The sequence below is a fragment of the Pleurodeles waltl genome, chromosome 12, assembly GCF_031143425.1.
Source record: "Pleurodeles waltl isolate 20211129_DDA chromosome 12, aPleWal1.hap1.20221129, whole genome shotgun sequence".
Lineage (NCBI taxonomy): Eukaryota > Metazoa > Chordata > Amphibia > Caudata > Salamandridae > Pleurodeles > Pleurodeles waltl.
Genome location: NC_090451.1, coordinates 306,375,900 through 306,396,656, shown reverse-complemented (window position 1 = coordinate 306,396,656; position 20,757 = coordinate 306,375,900). Strand labels below are relative to the sequence as shown.

The window sequence follows — 20,757 nt, the reverse complement described above, 5'->3', positions numbered from 1 at the left end:
TCCCCTTTTCCAAAATCGTTATCGCAGACTCCTTTTCCAACGTGAATTAACAACTCATGCGGACTCACCTCATCCTTTACTCCACTGACATTACATCCTGGTCATAGAGCCTTCAAATCTGCGACCATCGCCTTGACTAGTGGTTTCAGCTTGCAGTCTCTTCACAGACCTCCAAGTACACCTTGTTAACCATTTACTTTTATATTCATGATATTATAAGAATACATTTTGGTCATCTGCATACATTCGATCCAAATTTGTCATGGCTCAAAATATCCTCCTTAGCCACAAGATCATAGACCTGTAGCCATCCAGTTAATGTCCTGATAGATAATCCCCTTTTGTCTTGTCACCTGTCGCATAAAGTAATCTTGTTGAGTGCATGTCCCCTACTTCACCCAGTCTGGTTGTCATATCACTTACGATTGAGACTTCTCTTGTTAGCATGCCTAATATGTCTCATCATTCTTAAAGTTTTCAGTTATTTTATTTGATTTCTACATCTAGGCAGAAAACTCATCCAACGAACATGACACTAAATTAATTCAGCTGACAAACTTGCTCAGTGTCATGGTCACACTCAGTATCTAATATTCTTTTAGAAGCCATACGTTCGATGGCATATGTTGCTGCAGATACACATGTTTGGCACAGTCCGCTGCCTGGTGTTGGGCTCGGAGTATTACAAGTTGTTTTTCTTCGAAGAAGTCTTTTTTGGTCACGGGACCGAAGGACTCCTCCCTCTTCGGCTCCATTGCGCATGGGCGTCGACTCCATCTTAGATTGTTTTTTTCCGCTGTCGGGTTCGGACGTATTCCTTTTCGCTCCGTGTTTCGGTTCGGAAAGTTAGTCAGAATCTCGGAAGAAAGCGTCGGTATTGTTCCGTTCGGTATCGGGATAGTTAGGTACATCGACACCGATCATCGGAAGACTTTGGGGTAGCTTCGATTCCCCCATCGGGGCCTGGTCGGCCCGACCGCGTGCGACATCGAAGCCGATGGAACGGACCCCGTTCCGTTTCTGCCCAAAATGTCACAGTAAGTATCCTTATACAGATCAGCACTTGGTCTGTAACTTGTGCTTGTCCCCCGAGCACAAGGAGGATACCTGTGAGGCCTGTCGAGCCTTCCGGTCCAGAAAAACACTCCGGGACCGAAGAGCCAGGCGTCTACAAATGGCGTCCACGCCGACAAAACAACGTTTCGACGACGAAGAGGAAACATTCTCGGTTCCGGACTCAGAATCCGGAGACTCCGACGTCGAACAACAGCAACAAACTGTGAGTAAGACGTCGAAAAGTAAAACCATCGACAAAACGAAAGCCCAGGGGACGCCACTGCCAACAGGCCATGGCTCGACCCATAAAACAGGCGACCCGTCGAAGGCGCCGAAAAAGGGCACGCCCATAGCGAAGACACCCGACTCCGGTCGAGGGACCGCCATGGAGCAACCTCGGAGCCGAGAAAGCGGCTCCGAGAGACAAAAACAAGATACCGGCACCGAAAAACATCGGCACCGAGAATCCATGCCGAAAGGAACAAAAATTCTGTCGGTGCCGAAACCGAAAAAAGATTCTCTCTCGGCGCCGAAAAATACCACACCTTCATCCTACTCAGAGGAACAAGGAATAAGTGGCCAGATGCACAGATTTGGACAAGAGCTCCAAAGTGTAGAATCAGACTACACACAAAAGAGACTGTACATCCAGCAAGACACAGGGAAGATATCAACCCTTCCCCCAATAATGAGGAAAAGAAGGATCAGTCTCCTCAAGGATGACGCACAACCACAAGCCAAAGTGGTTAAAAAAGTCACGCCTCCGCCCTCTCCACTACAACAGGCATCGCCGGCACAAACACCGCCACAAATGCACTCACCAGCGCAAACTACCATAAGTCAAGATAATCAGGATCAAGACGCTTGGGACCTATACGACACCCCAGTGCCAGACAATGATCCAGATTCATACCCTACAAAGCCGTCACCGCCAGAGGACAGTACCTCATACTCACAACTGGTGGCTAGGGCTGCAGAATTCCACAATGTCCAACTGCATTCCGATCCTATAGAGGATGATTTTTTATTTAACACCCTCTCGGCTACACATAGCCAATATCAATGTCTCCCAATGCTACCGGGGATGTTACGGCACGCAAAACAAATTTTTTAAGAGCCCGTAAAATCAAGAGCCATCACCCCAAGGGTGGATAAAAAATACAAACCACCACCCACAGATCCAGTGTTTATTACTTCGCAGTTACCACCTGACTCCGTAGTAGTAGGGGCAGCTCGCAAAAGAGCAAATTCCCATACATCTGGCGACGCCCCACCTCCGGACAAAGAAAGCAGAAAATTTGATGCGGCAGGAAAAAGAGTAGCATCACAGGCAGCCAACCAGTGGCGCATCGCAAATTCTCAAGCGCTGCTGGCCAGATATGACCGCGCTCACTGGGATGAGATGCAACTTCTCGTAGACCATCTTCCCCAAGAATACCAAAAAAGGGCGCAGCAAATAGTTGAAGAGGGACAAACGATCTCAAACAATCAAATCCGCTCTTCACTGGACGCAGCCGATACTGCAGCGAGAACAGTCAACACTGCTGTCACCATAAGGAGACACGCTTGGCTCCGCACTTCAGGCTTCAAACCTGAAATCCAGCAGGCTGTCCTTAATATGCCCTTCAACGAAAAACAACTTTTTGGCCCTGAAGTGGACACAGCCATTGAAAAACTTAAAAAGGACACAGACACGGCCAAGGCCATGGGCGCACTCTACTCCCCGCAGAGCAGAGGCTCTTTTAGAAAAACTCCATTTAGAGGGGGGTTTCGTGGCCAACCCACAGACACCACCAGCCAACAAACAAGAACCACACCATATCAGGGTTCCTTCCAAAGGGGAGGTTTCAGGGGATATAGAGGGGGTCAATTCCCAAGGAGTAGGGGAAGATTCCAGACTCCAAAAACACCTCCACCTAAACAGTGACTTTCAAGTCACGCAACCCCTTCACTCAACACCAGTGGGGGGAAGACTAAGCCAATTCTACCAATCTTGGCAACAGATTACAACAGACAATTGGGTATTAGCAATAATCCAACATGGCTATTGCATAGAATTCCACAAATTCCCACCAAACATCCCTCCCAAAACACGCAAAATGTCACCACAACATTTAGAACTTTTAGGACTAGAAGTTCAAGCACTACTGCAAAAGGATGCAATAGAGTTAGTACCAGTACAACAAAAAAACACAGGAGTTTACTCCCTGTACTTTCTAATTCCAAAAAAAGACAAAACATTAAGACCAATATTAGATCTCAGGACACTAAATACCTACATCATATCAGACCATTTTCACATGGTCACACTACAAGACATCATTCCACTGCTCAAACAGCAAGATTACATGACCACATTAGACCTAAAGGATGCGTACTTTCATATACCAATACACCCTTCTCACAGAAAGTACCTACGGTTCGTATTCAAAGGAATACATTACCAATTCAAAGTGTTGCCATTCGGAATAACAACTGCACCAAGAGTGTTCACAAAATGTCTAGCAGTAGTAGCAGCACACATCAGGAGACAACACATACATGTGTTCCCTTACCTAGACGATTGGCTAATCAAGACCAACACAGTAAAAAAATGCGCAAACGACACCACATGTGTCATACAAACCCTTCACAAACTGGGGTTTTCCATCAACTATACAAAATCACACCTAGAACCGTGTCAGACACAACAATATCTAGGAGCAACCATCAACACATCAAAAGGAATTGCCACTCCAAGTCCACAAAGAGTGCAGGCATTCCACAAGGTAATAAGTGCTATGTTTCCAAACCAAAAGATACAAGCAAAATTTGTGCTAAAACTTCTAGGCATGATGTCATCATGCATAGCCAATGTCCCAAACGCAAGACTACACATGCGACCCTTACAACAGTGTCTAGCATCACAATGGTCACAGGCACAGGGTCAACTTCAAGATCTGGTGTTGGTAGACCGCCAAACATACCTCTCGCTTCTATGGTGGAACAGCAAAAATTTAAACAATGGGCGGACATTTCAGGACCCAGTGCCTCAATACGTTATAACAACAGATGCTTCCATGACAGGGTGGGGAGCACACCTCAATCACCACAGCATTCAAGGACAATGGGATATACACCAAACAAAATTTCATATCAATTACCTAGAACTGTTAGCAGTATTTCTAGCGTTAAAAGCCTTCCAACCCATAATAACACACAAATACATTCTTGTCAAAACAGACAACATGACAACAATGTATTATTTAAACAAACAAGGAGGAACGCACTCAACACAATTGTGCCTCCTAACACAAAAAATTTGGCAGTGGGCGATTCACAACAACATTCGCCTAATAGCACAATTTATTCCAGGAATACAAAACCAACTAGCAGACAACCTTTCGCGAGACCACCAACAAGTCCACGAATGGGAAATTCACCCCCAAGTTCTGAACAAGTACTTTCAAATTTGGGGAACACCCCAGATAGATTTGTTCGCAACAAAAGAAAACTCAAAATGCCAAAACTTCGCATCCAGGTACCCACACCGCGAATCACAAGGCAATGCTCTATGGATGAGTTGGTCAGGGATATTTGCATACGCTTTTCCCCCTCTCCTTCCATATCTAGTAAACAAGTTGAGTCAAAACCAACTCAAACTCATACTGATAGCACCCACATGGGCAAGACAACCTTGGTATACAACTCTACTAGACCTTTCACTAGTACCGCATGTCAAACTACCCAACAGACCAGATCTGTTAACACAACACAAACAACAGATCAGGCATCCAAACCCAGCATCATTGAATCTGGCAATTTGGCTCCTGAAATCCTAGAATTCGGACACTTAGACCTCACACAAGAATGCATGGAGGTCATAAAACAAGCTAGAAAATCTTCCACTAGACACTGCTATGCATCTAAGTGGAAAAGATTTGTTTACTACTGCCATGCCAATCAAATACAACCATTACATGCCTCTACGAAAGACATAGTAGGATACTTACTACATTTGCAAAAAGCAAATCTCGCTTTTTCATCTATAAAAATACACCTCGCAGCAATATCTGCTTACCTACAAACTACTCATTCATCGTCTCTATTTAGAATACCAGTTATTAAAGCATTCATGGAAGGGCTAAAAAGAATTATACCACCAAGAACACCACCAGTTCCTTCATGGAATCTTAACATCGTCTTAACAAGACTCATGGGTCCACCTTTCGAACCCATGCATTCCTGTGAAATGCAATATCTAACCTGGAAAGTCGCATTTCTCATTGCAATCACATCCCTCAGAAGAGTAAGTGAAATACAGGCATTTACCATACAAGAACCATTTATTCAAATACACAACAATAAAATAGTTCTAAGAACAAATCCAAAATTTCTGCCAAAAGTAATCTCACCATTCCATTTAAATCAAACAGTAGAATTGCCAGTGTTCTTCCCACAACCAAATTCCGTGGCTGAAAGGGCACTACATACATTAGACATCAAAAGAGCACTAATGTACTACATTGACAGAACAAAGCTAATCAGGAAAACAAAACAACTGTTCATAGCTTTTCAAAAACCACACATAGGAAATCCAATCTCTAAACAAGGCATTGCTAGATGGATAGTCAGATGTATTCAAACATGCTATCTTAAAGCCAAAAGAGAATTGCCTATTACACCAAAGGCACACTCAACCAGAAAGAAAGGTGCTACAATGGCCTTTCTAGGAAACATTCCTATGAGCGAAATATGTAAGGCTGCAACCTGGTCTACGCCTCATACGTTTACTAAACACTACTGTGTAGACGTACTAAATGCACAACAAGCTACAGTGGGCCAAGCTGTACTAAGAACATTATTCCAAACTACTTCAACTCCTACAGGCTAAACCACCGCTTTTAGGGGAGGTAACTGCTTTATAGTCTATGCCAAACATGTGTATCTGCAGCAACATATGCCATCGAACTGAAAATGTCACTTACCCAGTGTACATCTGTTCGTGGCATTAGTCGCTGCAGATTCACATGTACCCTCCCACCTCCCCGGGAAGCCTGTAGCCGTTTAGAAGTAGATCATAAATCTTAAACATCTGTACATTTGTAAATAATTATTATAAACTCTTAACGTACATACATATTCACTCCATTGCATGGGCACTATTTATAGCAAACAACTCCATCCTCACCCTCTGCGGGGAAAACAATCTAAGATGGAGTCGACGCCCATGCGCAATGGAGCCGAAGAGGGAGGAGTCCTTCGGTCCGTGACCAAAAAAGACTTCTTCGAAGAAAAACAACTTGTAATACTCCGAGCCCAACACCAGGCAGCGGACTGTGCCAAACATGTGAATCTGCAGCGACTAATGCCACGAACAGATGTACACTGGGTAAGTGACATTTTCATTCTTGATTGTGGAATACAAACAGCATTTTTAGGATGTTCACTTCAGAATAAATCTTTCCATCCTGGATGAGCTTCACCCTAAACAGACTTGACAATCCTCATATCCTCTGTCTACCCAAATTCACCTGTTAAAGTCTCTGACCCCTAATACAACGGTGAAGGTCCTTCCAAGCCATGTCTTCCCCTTTTTCAAACTCTTTATAAATTGTTCTTGGCTAACCTAAATTCATTGTTAATACAGTGCTCAGTAATCTGACCCCCATTAAAAATTTCACAGAGAAACAAAACTGCAATCAAGAAAAAAGCTGAATGATCATAGTGTTATACGTATTCATAACTCACTAAATGATTGCTGTTGTTTCCCTTAATGGAAAAGGAAATTAAAAAAATTGTGTATGTAAAACAAATTCTTACGGTTTTGTTGCCGAAAAACATTGTATGACACTTACATTAAACATGAGAATAATGAAAATTGCATATAGAAACATTACTTAATGAGCTCTTCCAAGAAGATCAGGCAATATATATGTTTTCTTTTATACTACACATTAACACAAGCACTGATTTATCCAAACCTACCTCCTTGTTAATAGGTATTAAATAAAGTTTCAACGTGGATTGATAAGCTAGTTATCTTTAACAGCCCCAATTCACAAGATGAGTCAATTACTCTTGTATCTTGCTTTGTTGTCATTTTAAGATCTGATCTAATAGAAGTGCTTTTTTCTTTGCATGCAATGGTAAGGATTATTTGTTATGCTCACTTTGGTTTGCTTGGCACCGATCATGGTTCCGGAAGGTTTGTCACAGTCCACCATGTGGAGGCAGGGCTCTTGTTATTTCTCATTAGACAAGGTATAATTAAAATAAAATATAATTATTTCTATTTCAACACAAAAGATCATTCAAAGAAAACAGGAAAGCATATTGACTCTCACTAAAACATCTAAAGTGCGAAACACTTTGTTATGCGTTCATTGCTGTAAATTTCACAATTAGAGGTTGTTTTGTAGGTGTACCTAAGACAACATAACTGTCCTTTTTAAGCAATCAGTTTTATTGCCTAATGGCACATGGTGCGCCTTTGAATGGTTATGCTTCTGTGATATGATAATTAATCATAAAGTTATATTGTATGTTTAAATAGTGCACATGGCAATTGACATGTTTCTTCCTTGTTTTGGTAGGCGCCATCCTTGTACAGTCTCTGAAGTTTTCAGTTTTTGCTGGGTGCTGTTTGTTCACGCAAAAGGTAAGCTGAAATGAGGGATGAAAGGATGTGTCACATCACACTTTACATAAAACATTTGATTGTTTCCGTTGGTGATATTTGAAAAGAAGATTATCAGTCAGTTGCAGTGCAGCATTTTTTAATGATATAATCATAAAGAAGTGCACATAGTGTTATACTGTTAATTTATGCAGAAGGTAAACTTGTAATAGTTAAAGAAAGGATGTTTTACATCATTATTGAAATAAAACTCTTTCTTATTTTAGGTGGTGATAGTGAAAATAAAAGCCAGCCATTCGGTTAAAATACAGCTTTTTCTAAAGACAAAAATAAAAAATTCAAATGCTTTTTACATTTTGCAAGGGAGCAGATAGTGGATTAAAAGCACACTTTAGATGCAATTTGCTGTAAAATATAGATTTATCAAAGACAAAATGTTTTACCCATTAAATTTCGAGATTGCCTCCATCCTTTCATGCAGTGTGTATCTAATAGCTTGGATTGTAAAGACATTTGAATGTTGGGTATTTAAGAGGTGAATGGTATATGATTCCATACTACCTTAAGTATTGTTCTGGAGTACAATGGAGAAAATCTGTTTTGCACCATTTTTGCTAATTGCCTTATACGTAGTGGAGCAAACTGGTTTTGCTGGTGGGACATGTTATTTGAAAAAGTAAAACTTGGAAAAACTGAGTAAATAGATTTGTATTGTTAGTGAGAATGTTATAACAAGCATTGGAAAAGCCAATAGGTGTCCCCTATGAGAGCTATTGGCTTTGGCAATGCCATGTAACCATTCTATACAGCAGTACATGCTTTGCAGCATGGGTAAAACTAAAATGAAAAGTGATATTACAACCTGGCGGAATGCACTTTTTTAAAGCACATAACTGGTGGACGTGTCATAGCAATTTGTTTTTTATTAATATGTTTAGCCATGATGCACAGCAGCCAAACTGCTATGCTTCCAAAGTCGGCAGTGCCCTTTTTTTACAGTATGAACAAAAGACATTGCGTAGCCCATAGATCTCAAGGGCTAGACCTATTGGCTTTGGCAGTGCTTCTTTTTGTGTAGTGATTTTTGGGAGGGGGTGTTCAATCTGGTATTAGAAGGCAGTTGTGAACGTACATTCTGTACCTGTTGTAATTTGTTTTTGTTTAGTTTGAAGGGTGGCTGAAAGGAGGCAGCTATAGTGGTCCAGATCGAAAATAGAGATGGCGATATGAATCAGACGAAAGTAGAAGACCTTAATTATAATTATTGCATTGTGATCAGACACCTGTTTACCAACGGAGAAGCATGTGCAGTGTTCCTGAGGCCTAGCTATCTATCTATCTTAAGTTAATGATAATGCTTAATCTCGGCTATGTAGAGATTTTAAGTGCAAGTTTCTATGTTATGCATTGTGTGCATAATTGAAAGAAAGAGGTAATTGAAGGAGATGTGGGTTAATGGGCAAATCCGTCTACTTTGTATTGGGTAACCTTTTTCGAGTCCTGGTACAACTCCCAGTGATTCTGAGCAAATCAGTTAAACTCCCCACGCGTGAATAAGAAAAAAAGACAGTTGGCAACAAAACAAAATGAATAAAGAATTTGCTCCCATATCTTAGTGAAAATATATTTAGAAGCAGATAACATCTGTTGTCACAATTAGCATCAATTTAAACGGAGAAAAGGGTGCATATGGCATAGTAAAACATAGCTCAGATGGCAAAAGTTTCAATAAGGATGAGAGTGGAAGAAAAATTAATAATACTACCTCCCATCGTAGACTGCCTCGTAAAAATACTTAGGCCCCTTATGCATAACAGTTCCAGGCAACAGATCCTAACAACCAATCATGACGATTGTTTGTCTTAGTTGTATTAAACCAGTAAGGACATAAAATGGCAGGTTAAAAAAATCCATCCCTGTTCATAAAAAAAAACAAAAAAAAAAAACAAGCACTTGCAGTGCAATAGGCCTCACATTTGTGAGAGTTAGAGCTATTGGCTTTGTAAATGACAATGCCTTTTACCTATGTGTTTTGGTTTGGAGTATAGCGGATGTATGCCAGGTGCCACATCATCCCTTCCAGGCATGTTGCTGCAGGAGAGAGGACACAACAAGGCCACCAATCTTGGGAGTGTTTTTGCCTCATTCCTGGTTGTGATACCCAGGAGATGCAACCTTTTCTAGTGCGTTTACCTAAACTTTTATAGCACCAAACAAGCCACAAAGGGGCACCGTCTTGGCATTTAACCTTGAGAATGAGTGGGTCAAAAGAGTTAAGCGCAAAGAAAAGGGGGCATCCATATATTTCTGTGTTAAACGTTTACAGGAATTATTCCTCAACATTGGCAATACCAGCCTAACTTTTAAAACATTGACTGTATACAAAGAGGATAACAGAAGAGGCAACTCAACTGCAAATAAATTTGAGAGTTTTTGTTAAGAGTGGCACCTGCTTTGCAGCAATATGAAATGACAGAACCTGTATTACCAAGGGCTATAAAAACAAGATAGTCCCAGGCTGCCCCAACACGCACCAGATAAAGAACCATAGGGGCAAGGATGTGGCATAAGGGACAGAGCTGCCGACCTCTGATCTGAGGAACACAGTTCGAGTCTCAGCGCTGACTCAACATCCTGTGATTCTGGGCAAATCACTTAATCTCCCCTTGCTACCAAAAATGAATGTGTTCTTGTGTAACGTAACTGGTGCTCATGTAAAGTGCTGTAATACTTTGTATCGGGTTTGCGCTAACTGAATTCTATTTGAAGAGGCCCAATTTACATCCAAAGGCTATATATTTTTTCTATCAAGCTTGAGGCCGTGGAGTGCTTGGGTCTGATGTCATGACTCTTTTTCTACCATTTTCACTCTTGTCTACAGGCCAGGGGCGACGGGTGCAGAGGTGTCTTGAGGCATCTGGTTTTCTCCAACAGTAATAATCGTTGTTGATGGGGCCTGCAAACAGAGGCTGCAGGTGGCGTTGGTGAGTCCATAGTAGGCAAGTCCAAAGTGGACTTGTTCTCTGGAGGGCTGGGGACCACAGTGGCACTGTTGGCCCACTTCAACTTCAATTCGGGCTAGGTGGCTCGGGTTCAATGGTGCTTTTATGTTTCAGGTTTTCAGCGGCCCAGAGTCCTCTCACTTCTCTTGTGGTGCCTGCAGGATGCAGGGAAACGGGTCGGCCTCTCCTCAGGAGTTCATGTGTCTTTGTTGAAGGCAGGCAGTCCTCCCGGGCTTTTGAAGGCACGTCACCTTGCAGGACGGGGCAATTTTGGTGACATTCGATGGGAGCAGCAGAGACACTTCTTCCACAGTCCTTGCTTTTGCAGCTCTTTGCTTCTTCATAGGTCAGCAGGAATATGATATCCTTGTTCCAGCCGCCCCTCCAAAATTCTTAATTCAGGGGCGTTTAGGGGAGTGTAGGGTAGTAACCAATGGGCTGCTTACCCCCAGGGTCACTAAACCACCTATATGACCACTTCCTGTGGGAAGTGGGCATAACCCTGTCCCAGAGTTCCTAGTTCTGCCACCACCAAGATGGCAGACTTTCAAAAGCTATGTCCACACAGGCAGCTCAGCCTAGCAGTGAGACTTGCCTGAGAGGTGGGCATGCCTCTCTGACTACTAATTTTCCCACCTGTCCAGGTGCCAAATGGGCCCGAGGCGGGGGCATCTCTACTTTGAGCTAAGTCAGATCTGCATACCAAGAGTGGTGGGCTTCTTTGGAGCCTTCTGCCTTTGAATGGAGATTTGCATATCATCCTGTTGGGTGGGGTGTGTAAATAGCTCTCCCAGAGCAGGTCTTGTTCCTGACCGCCCAAGAGCAAGGGCACTCACACGTGGGGGTCAGAAACATGCCTGGTGGCGGCAGGCTGCCTAAAACTAGTCAGTCAGCACACCAGTTGTGGGTAGGTTTTTAAGGGGCACCTGTAAGGTGCCCTCTGGGTGCATCTATTAATAAATCCATCAGTGGCATCAGTGAGGGTTTATTATTATGAGATGTTTGACACCAAACATCCCTATATATTTAGTGAATATAGCTGGGGAACTTGTATTGAGCAGTGTCAAGCACATGTCCTTAAAATGGCTTCCCAGTTCACTCACTATGTCTAATAATCAACAAAGCCATAGCAGGGGCATATCTGCTCTTGTAGATATGTCCCCACATGTAATATAATGCACCCTGCCTTAGGACTGTAAGGCCTGCTGTAGGGGTGAATTCCATAAATGTTTCACAGTGTTAGTGGACAGAGCACAGAGGCTGGGTGCCATGTGGTGTTTTCACTTTTAGCTGCACCAAGACACGTAGCCTGCAAAGGCAGTCTGCATGTGCTAGGTGAGGGGCCCCTGAGGGTGGCACAATACAAGGTGCAGCCATTGTGGACCCCTTTTGGTACCCATGCCTTAGGTACCAGGGGTACCATTCCCTAGGAACTTACAAGGAGGCTAAAGGTAGTGCCAATTAGGGAACAATTGCACAGTTTTAGGGAAAGCGATCTGGCACTAGGGACTTTGTTAGCAGGAACTCAGTGCACTTTCAATCAAAATTGCATTGATTACCAGGCAACAAGTGGGGGTGACCATGTCAAAAAGGGATACTTTCTTACAGTTTGTAGTATGAAGTCCTCTTCCCTCCTTCCCCTAGGCTGATGGACAGCTCAACAAAGGGACCAATCATGTTTTCCCGCCGATTTTGGTTACATGTTCTTGATGTAGAGGAAAGAAGGAAACCTCCACCAAACAAAGAAGCAAGTTAACTAAGAGGAAGTAGCCTTGTATGGTAAAGGTTAAACTCTTTTGTCTCGTCGTCTTCTCTATGCAAGGCATAATTGTCATGGATTACAGTTTAAAGACAATTGAGGACCAAAAACACTGGCAAAATTCGATGTACACAAGGTCATTGGAGATATTACCTTTTGGTCCTTCACACAGCAATAGTGTAGAATATGCACTAGGCATTCATCCAGCGAGGTAACACTTAATTAAAAAATAGAAAATCCTCCAGTTGGATAGACATTTTATGCACAACTGATCTTTTCTTGTATAAAACAGAGGCAAGTTTCCATTCTGGCACAGATGTTCATTTCACAGAAATTAAACTTCATCAGGAAGCACTTACAAATTTAAACATAACAGGTGCCCCAGTTGCAGGTCCACCTCTGTAAAGGGCAAACCATCCTAACTGTTTGTGGTTGACCAAGGCAAGTGTGTCCTCTTAACAATTTGACGTTGAGAAATGATCTAAAATACTTGATTGAAGGTAATGCATTGTTTGTTTGTGTGTGTGTGTTAGGGTGGGGGTGGGGGGAGGGTTGTCTTCCCTTGAGTTGGACAAGGGGACTGGCCAAGAGCCTATCAGTCATGCAGGTCAGAGTGTTTGCTTCAGGTATGGTAATAAAATATTACTTTAAGTTAAAAACCCTAGACATGCACTGTAAGAAACAAAGGTTATAGTGATGTTATAGTTGGATGAAAATTTCAGTGACAGTGTAACGTATTTGAGATAACTGTAACCAGTGAATTTCAGTGGTTTTTGAAGCTTAAAACGTTACATTATCACTGAAAAGTTTCTCCTATACCGTCACTTTTAACCTTTGGGTCTATTCAGGGAAGATGTATATATGTATTTCATATGAACAGCAGCTTTGCCGGTCAGCTCCTAAGCGCCCGGGCCCGTTTGCGACGTTCGCCGTAGACGTCTTAACTTCCACACTCCCTTTCAACTTGAAAAAAGGCACGGTACTAAGTCAGTGTTCAAACAAAATGGCGGCATACAGGTTGACAAAGGTAGTTCGCTGGCAAAACCCGTACTGTTCTCTGTGATGTGCTGATCTTTAAAAAATACAAGTAGAACGCTGATGGAATTATGTTAATTTTTTCAAGTTGAAAGGGCGTGGGGAAGAGATATATATATATATATATATATATATATATATATATATATATATATATATATATATGTGTTCGATGGCATGTGTAGTTGCAGTTACACATGCTATGCATAGTCCGCCATCTAGTGTAGGGCTCGGAGTGTTACAAGTTGTTTTTCTTCGAAGAAGTGTTTTTGAGTCACAGTATCGAGTGACTCCTCCTCTTCAGCTCCATTGTGCATGGGCATCGACTCCATGTTAGATTGTTTTCTTTCCACCATCGGGTTCGGATGTGTTTCTTTTCGCTCCGATAGTTCGAGTTGGAAAAGTTCTAAAACTCTCTAATTCTCGTCGGTATTGTTTCGATCTCGTACCATCTTCCATCGACTCTTCGATACCGTCGGGTCAAACATCTTTACTTGCCCTTCGAGGCGCCCCTGCCCAACTCGAGTCTGGTCGGGCCGACCCTGTGGAAGTCTCATGGACCAGACCCCATTGCGCTTTTGTCCTTGGTGCCATGCAAAATTTCCCTACACAGACCAACATCTCGTCTGTAATCTCTGTCTTTCTCCAGACAATTGGGAAGAAAATTGCGAGGCCTGCAGATCCTTCCGTTCAAAGAAAACTCTCTGAGACAGAAGAGCACGGAGACTCGAGATGGAATCCAAGAGCACTGAACGTCTTGACGTCGAGGAGGAGGAGATCATGCACACAGCAGTCTCCGTTCGAGGATCCGACTCCGAGCAGGAGTCCGAGGAGGACAGACCGGTCACGGCAGGACAGCACGTGAGTACGCCTTCCCCTGCCCAGCCAAGCCCAAACATAAGGCCTTGGGAACGCCACTGCCGGAAGGCCATGGCTCGACCCGTAAAAAGACCTTTGGTGACCAACCAACAACTTCGGCACCGAAAAAGGCCACGCCACCTAAGGCTTCGGACTCGAGCTGAAGCTCTGTCTCCGAGACTACCAAGCATCGATCCTTCGAGTCAAAACCTCGAAAATTGTTTTCGGAGCCAAGGCCATCATCCACTCCCAGCCTTTCAATACCGTAAAAACCAGCTTCGGAGCCGAAAAGGCCAATTTATACAGAGGAACATGGACTTTCGCAAGCCCTCAAACAAAGCCATAAAATTACTGAGGAACATTCACAAATGGAGGCAATAGATGAAAGGCAAGCCAGGATTCACATCCACAAGGACACTGGCAGAATTATACCAGCACCTCCTCTAAAGCCTAAAAGGAAATTAGCCTTTCAAGAAGAATTGGACACTGCTCAGCCACCAGCTAAAGTGCCAAAATCTAAAGAGAAACCTCCACCTCCTCAATTTTCTCCTCCTCAGTCTCCTCCTCACTCTCCTCATTTGCCTATCTCTCCCCCTTCTAGTCCCACGCGTGCAATCTCCTGTACATTCATTTGATTCACAGCACGACAATGTGGATCCATGGGATCTTTATGTTCTAGATCCCATTCCAGGTAACAACCCAGACTGCTATCCCTCTAAGCCATCACCACCAGAGGATAGTACAGGCTATACTCAGGTCATAGCTAGGGCTGCCTCCTATCACAATGTTGCCATGCACACTGAGCCGTTAGAGGATGACTTCCTTTTTAACACACTCTCCTCTACACATACCACCTATCATTCGCTTCCCATGCTCCCAGGCATGTTAAAACATGCAGACCAAATATTCCAGGAGCCAGTGAAAGCTAGAATAATTACTCCTAGAGTGGAGAAAAAGTTATGCCACCTCCCTCTGATCCTGCCTTTATCACACAACAATTGCCTCCGGACTCTGTAGTGGTAAGCGCAGCCAGGAAAAGAGCAAACTCGCATTCATCAGGGGATGCACCCCCACCAGACAAGGAGAGCAGAAAGTTAGATGATGCAGGCAAAAGGGTGGCATCTCAGGCAGCCAACCAGTGGAGGATAGCCACCTCCCAGGCATTGTTGGCTAGATATGATGGAGCCCACTGGGATGAGATGAAAGATATAATACAACATCTCCCCAAAGACCAACAGAAAAGAGCACAATAAATAGTTGAGGAAGGGCAGGCTATCACAAACAATCAGATCCGGCCAGCCCTATACTCTGCAGACACAGCAGCTAGAACAATCAACACTGCTGTCACCATACGAAGACACGCATGGCTTAGGTCTTCAGGATTTAAGCCTGAAATTCAACAGGCGGTCCTCAATATGCCGTTTAACCAAAAACAGCTTTTTGGGCCCCAGGTAGACACAGCTATTGAAAAAATGAAAAAAGATTCAGACACAGCTAAAGCCATGGGTGCTTTGTATACAACGCAATGCAGGGGATCCTTTCGTAAGCCCCAATACAGAGGTGGATTTAGAACCCAAACACCTGAGGAATCCACCTCACAAACACAGTCGGCCTACCAACCTCAATATCAAAGAGGTGGTTTCAAAAGCACTTACAGAGGCCAGTACCCCAGAGGCAGGGGAAAATATCAGTCAACAAATCAAGCCTCACAACAGCCAAAGCAGTGACTTAATCCATCCCTTCCCAACTCACACCTCACCTGTGGGGGGAAGACTGCAAAGGTTCCACACCAATTGGCTGCCCATCACAACAGACAACTGGGTATTATCAATTATCTGCAATTATCCGCAATGGCTAATGCATAGAATTGGCACAAATTCCACCAAATATTCCACCAAAACCACACAACCTCTCCGTACAACATATTGCCCTGTTGCAAGAGGAAGTAAAATCTCTGTTACTCAAACATGCATTAGAGCCAGTGCCACAAAATCAACTAGGAACAGGAGTTTACTCACCATATTTCCTCATTCCCAAAAAGGACAGAACCTTAAGGCCAATATTAGATCTCAGAACCCTCAATCTTTACATCCTGTCAGAACACTTTCACATGGTAACACTACAGGATGTTGTCCCACTACTTCAGCAGCACAATTTCATGGCAACATTAGACCTCAAAGATGTGTATTTTCACATACCCATCCATCCAGCACACAGAAAATATCTCAGGTTTGTAATTCTAAAGTTCAAAGTGTTACCCTTCGGAATAACAACAGCTCCCAGAGTATTCACAAAATGCCTGGCGGTAGTTACAGCATACCTAAGAAGGCAACGCATTCATGTCTTCCCATATCTCGACGATTGGCTAATAAAATCCAACAGTCATACACAGTGTCAAAAACATACGCATTATGTAATACAAACGCTGCACAACCTAGGGTTCTCCATAAACTACCAAAAATCACACCTACAACCTGCGCAAATTCAACAGTATTTGGGAGCCACACTAAATACACAAACAGCGCTTGCAAGCCCAGGTCCACAAAGAATACAATCATTTCGCAATATATTGACACAAATACAGCCAGCCCAACAGCACACTGTCAAATTCGTCATGAAACTCTTCGGCATGATGGCATCCTGTAATGCCATTGTCCCACATGCAAGACTAAACATGCGGTCTTTACAACAGTGCCTTGCACAGCAATGGTCACAGGCACAGCGGCAACTTCATGATCTAGTGTTGATAGACGCCAGACATGCATATCCCTTCAATGGTGGAATTCCACAAACCTAAACAAAGGGCGGCCATTTCAAGACCCCGTGCCTCAGACCATACTTACAACAGATACTTCAATAATTGGCTGGGGGGCGCACCTCATCACAACATTCAAGGACAATGGGATGCCAAACACAAACAGTTACACATAAATCACCTAGAGTTGCTAGCTGTATTCCTAGCACTCAAAGCTTTTCAGCCTCTTCTCACTCACAAGAACATCCTTATCAAAACAGACAACATGACAACAATGTATTACCTAAATAAACAAGGAGGGACCCATTCATCCCAACTCTCCCTCCTAGCCATATTTGGCAGTGGGCAATCCACAATAAGTTTCACCTGGTAGCACAGTACCAGGGATACACAACCAATTGGCAGATGTTCTCAGCCGAGATCATCAACAAACACACAAGTGGGAGATTCATCCTCAAGTGCTTCAGCTATACTATCACCACTGGGGAACACCAGACATAGATCTATTCGCCACCAGTGAAAACGCAAAATGCCAAAACTTCGCATCCAGATACCCACATCCCCTAACCAAGGGCAATGCTCTATGGATGAATTGGTGAGGGATATTTGCGTACGCTTTTCCCCCTCTCCCGCTCATTCCAGTTCTAGTCAACAAACTACGTCAAAACAAACTCCAACTCATACTCCTAGCGCCAACGTGGGCACGTCAACCCTGGTACACAGCACTATTAGACCTGTCAGTGGTACCACATATCAAACTCCCAAACAGACCAGATCTGTTAACACAAAACAAACAACTGATCGGGCATCCAAATCCCAACATACTTAATCTTGAGACTTGGCTCCTGAAGTCATAGAGTTTGGGTATCTACAACTACCAACTGAATGTATGGAAGTAATTAAACAAGCAAGAAAACCCACTACCAGGCAGTGCTATGCAAACAAAAGGAAAAGATTTGTGTATTACTGTCAGTCTAAACAAATGACCCCTTTTTCAGCATCAGTACAAGACATTGTATGTTATTTGCTTCATTTGCAAAAAGCAAACTTAGCTTTTTCATCCATAAAAATACATCTCACTGCAATCTCCCCGTATTTGCAAAATATACAACACAGCTCTTCATGGAAGGATTAAAACGCATCATTCCACCTAGAACGCCTCCAGTGCCTTTGTGGAATCTAAACATAGTGCTCACACGACTTATGGGTCCACCATTTGAACCTATGCACTCATGCCAGATTCAATACCTAACATGGAAAGTTGCCTTCCTAGTCGCAATTACTTCATTAAAAGAGTTAGTGAAATCCAAGCTTTCACAATTCAAGAACCGTTCATACAAGTACACAAACATAAAGTTGTACTTCGAACGAACCCAACATTTCTCCCTAAAGTTATATCACCGTTTCATATCAATCAAACAGTGGAACTACCAGTCTTCTTCCCACAGCCAGACTCTGTAGCAGAAAGAGCTCTGCATACATTAGATATTAAAAGAGCCTTAATGTATTACATAGATAGAACAAAATCATTTAGGAAAACCAAACAGTTATTTGTGGCGTTCCAAAAACCACATACTGGTAACCCTATTTCAAAACAAGGTTTAGCTAGATGGATAGTAAAATGCATCCAGACATGTTACCTTAAAGCTAAAAGGCAGCTCTTAATTACACCTAAGGCACATTCCACACGGAAAAAAGGGGCTACAATGGCTTTCTTAGGAAATATACCAATGGAAGAAATTTGTAAAGCAGCCACTTGGTCAACACTGCATACATTTACCAAGCATTACTGTGTAGATGTGTTAGCAACACAGCAAGCCACAGTAGGTCAAGCTGTATTAAGAACACTTTCAAACACCTTCAACTCCTACAGGCTAACCACCGCTTTTATGGGAGGTAAAACTGCTTTGTAGTCTATGCATAGCATGTGGATCTGCAGCTACACATGCCATCGAACGGAAAATGTCACTTACCCAATGTACATCTGTTTGTGGCATGTTCCGCTGCAGATTCGCATGCGCCCTCCCACCTCCCCGGGAGCCTGTAGCCGTTTAAAGTTCAACATTCACTTGTACATATGTATATATATTCCATTTGCATGGACATCTCTTTTCTTTATACTCTATCACTCCTACCTTACCCTCTGCGGGAAAACTATCTAACATGGAGTCGATGCCCATGCGCAATGGAGCCGAAGAGGAGGAGTCACTCGATCCTGTGACTCGAAAACACTTCTTTTGAAGAAAAACAACTTGTAATACTCCGAGCCCAACACTAGATGGCAGACTATGCATAGCATGTGAATCTGCAGCGGAAAATGCCACGACCAGATGTACACTGGGTAAGTGACATTTTCCATATATCTTTTGACATGGTCACCCCCCACTTTTAGGCTGGTTTCTGGTGTGATTTTGACTGTTAGTGGACTGGGACCCTGCTAACCAGGTCCCCAGTGCCAGATGTTTCCCCAAAACTGCACAGTTGTTTTGCACAATAGGCAAACTCTTTAGCTACCAAGGTAAGTCCCTAGTAAATGGTACCACTGGTACCTAGGGCATGGGGTACTAAGGAAGGTCCCTGAGCGCTGCAGCATCTGTTGTTCCAACCCCAGGGACCTTCACCAAACCCACACTGTGCTGCCATTGCATACTGCGGGTGTTGGTGCAGGCTAAGTTGAAAACACGACCTGTCACACAGCCCAATGTACCATGTTCCCTAACACCGCATTTACCAGGTGTAGGTCACCCCTAAGGCACTGTGCAACCAGGCACATGTGAGGGCATATATGCATGAGCAAAAATGCCCCTACTATGTCTCTGTCGATTCTGAGACATAGTAAGTGTACAGGGAAGCCATTTTAAATGCATGTGCTGGACACTGGTCATTAGGAGTTCCCCAGCTACATGATGGCTTCTCTGAATCCTGGGATGTTTGATGTCAGAAATATCAGAATAATACATTTTCACTGAACTCAGTGATGGTTTTAATAAAAATGCACACACAGGGGGTACGTAAGAGGTGCCTCCTGAAAACCTGCCCAGGTACTGGTGTGTTCACTGACTGGTCCAAACCAGTGCAGCCACCTGAGACCGAGCTCTGGCTCCTTGAGGTGAGAGCCAGTACTCTCGGAGGCCCAGAACAAAGGTCTGCTCTGGACAGAGGATATAACACCTCGTCCAGAGCAGGATGGACATTGCAGGGTGGGGAGCTTCAAAGGCCTTGCCGCCTTTGAAATGCAACCCGGGTGTCTCCCAATGGTGGAGATGACCAACCCCCCTGTCCTGACCCCACTTTTGGCGGCAACACAGGTGGGAAAATTAGTTAACGTAAAAGGTGTGCCCACTTCATGACAGTCCTACCCCTGAAGTGGGTGAGCTGAAGTGGACACCACTTTTTAAATTCCTCCATCTTGTTTGGAAGGAATTAGGGCACTAGGGTTAGGGTTATGCCCAATTCCCAGCTGAATTCATCATTTAACGGGTGTAGTCACACTCAAGGTGGTCAGCCTATTGGCTACCACCTGGCATTCACTGTACGCCCCTAAATTGAGTATTTAGATGGCACCTGTAGGAAGTTGGCTCTGTATATACTATCTCAAAGTAAGAGATAGTGTGCACCGAGTCCAAGGGTTCCCCTTAGAGGTAAGATAGTGGCAAAATTAGATAATTCTAGT

The 20,757-nt window shown here is 43.5% G+C and overlaps 1 protein-coding gene across 1 annotated transcript in view; it reads left to right on the top strand.

The window, feature by feature from the left end:
• Positions 1-20,757, top strand: part of RBL2 (RB transcriptional corepressor like 2) — a 533,156-nt gene that overhangs the window by 54,034 nt on the left and 458,365 nt on the right. Inside the window, exon 4 of the mRNA XM_069216335.1 lies at positions 7,632-7,696. Within this exon, the coding sequence (XP_069072436.1) occupies positions 7,632-7,696 (65 nt within the window). The remainder of the gene's footprint in view (positions 1-7,631; positions 7,697-20,757) is intronic.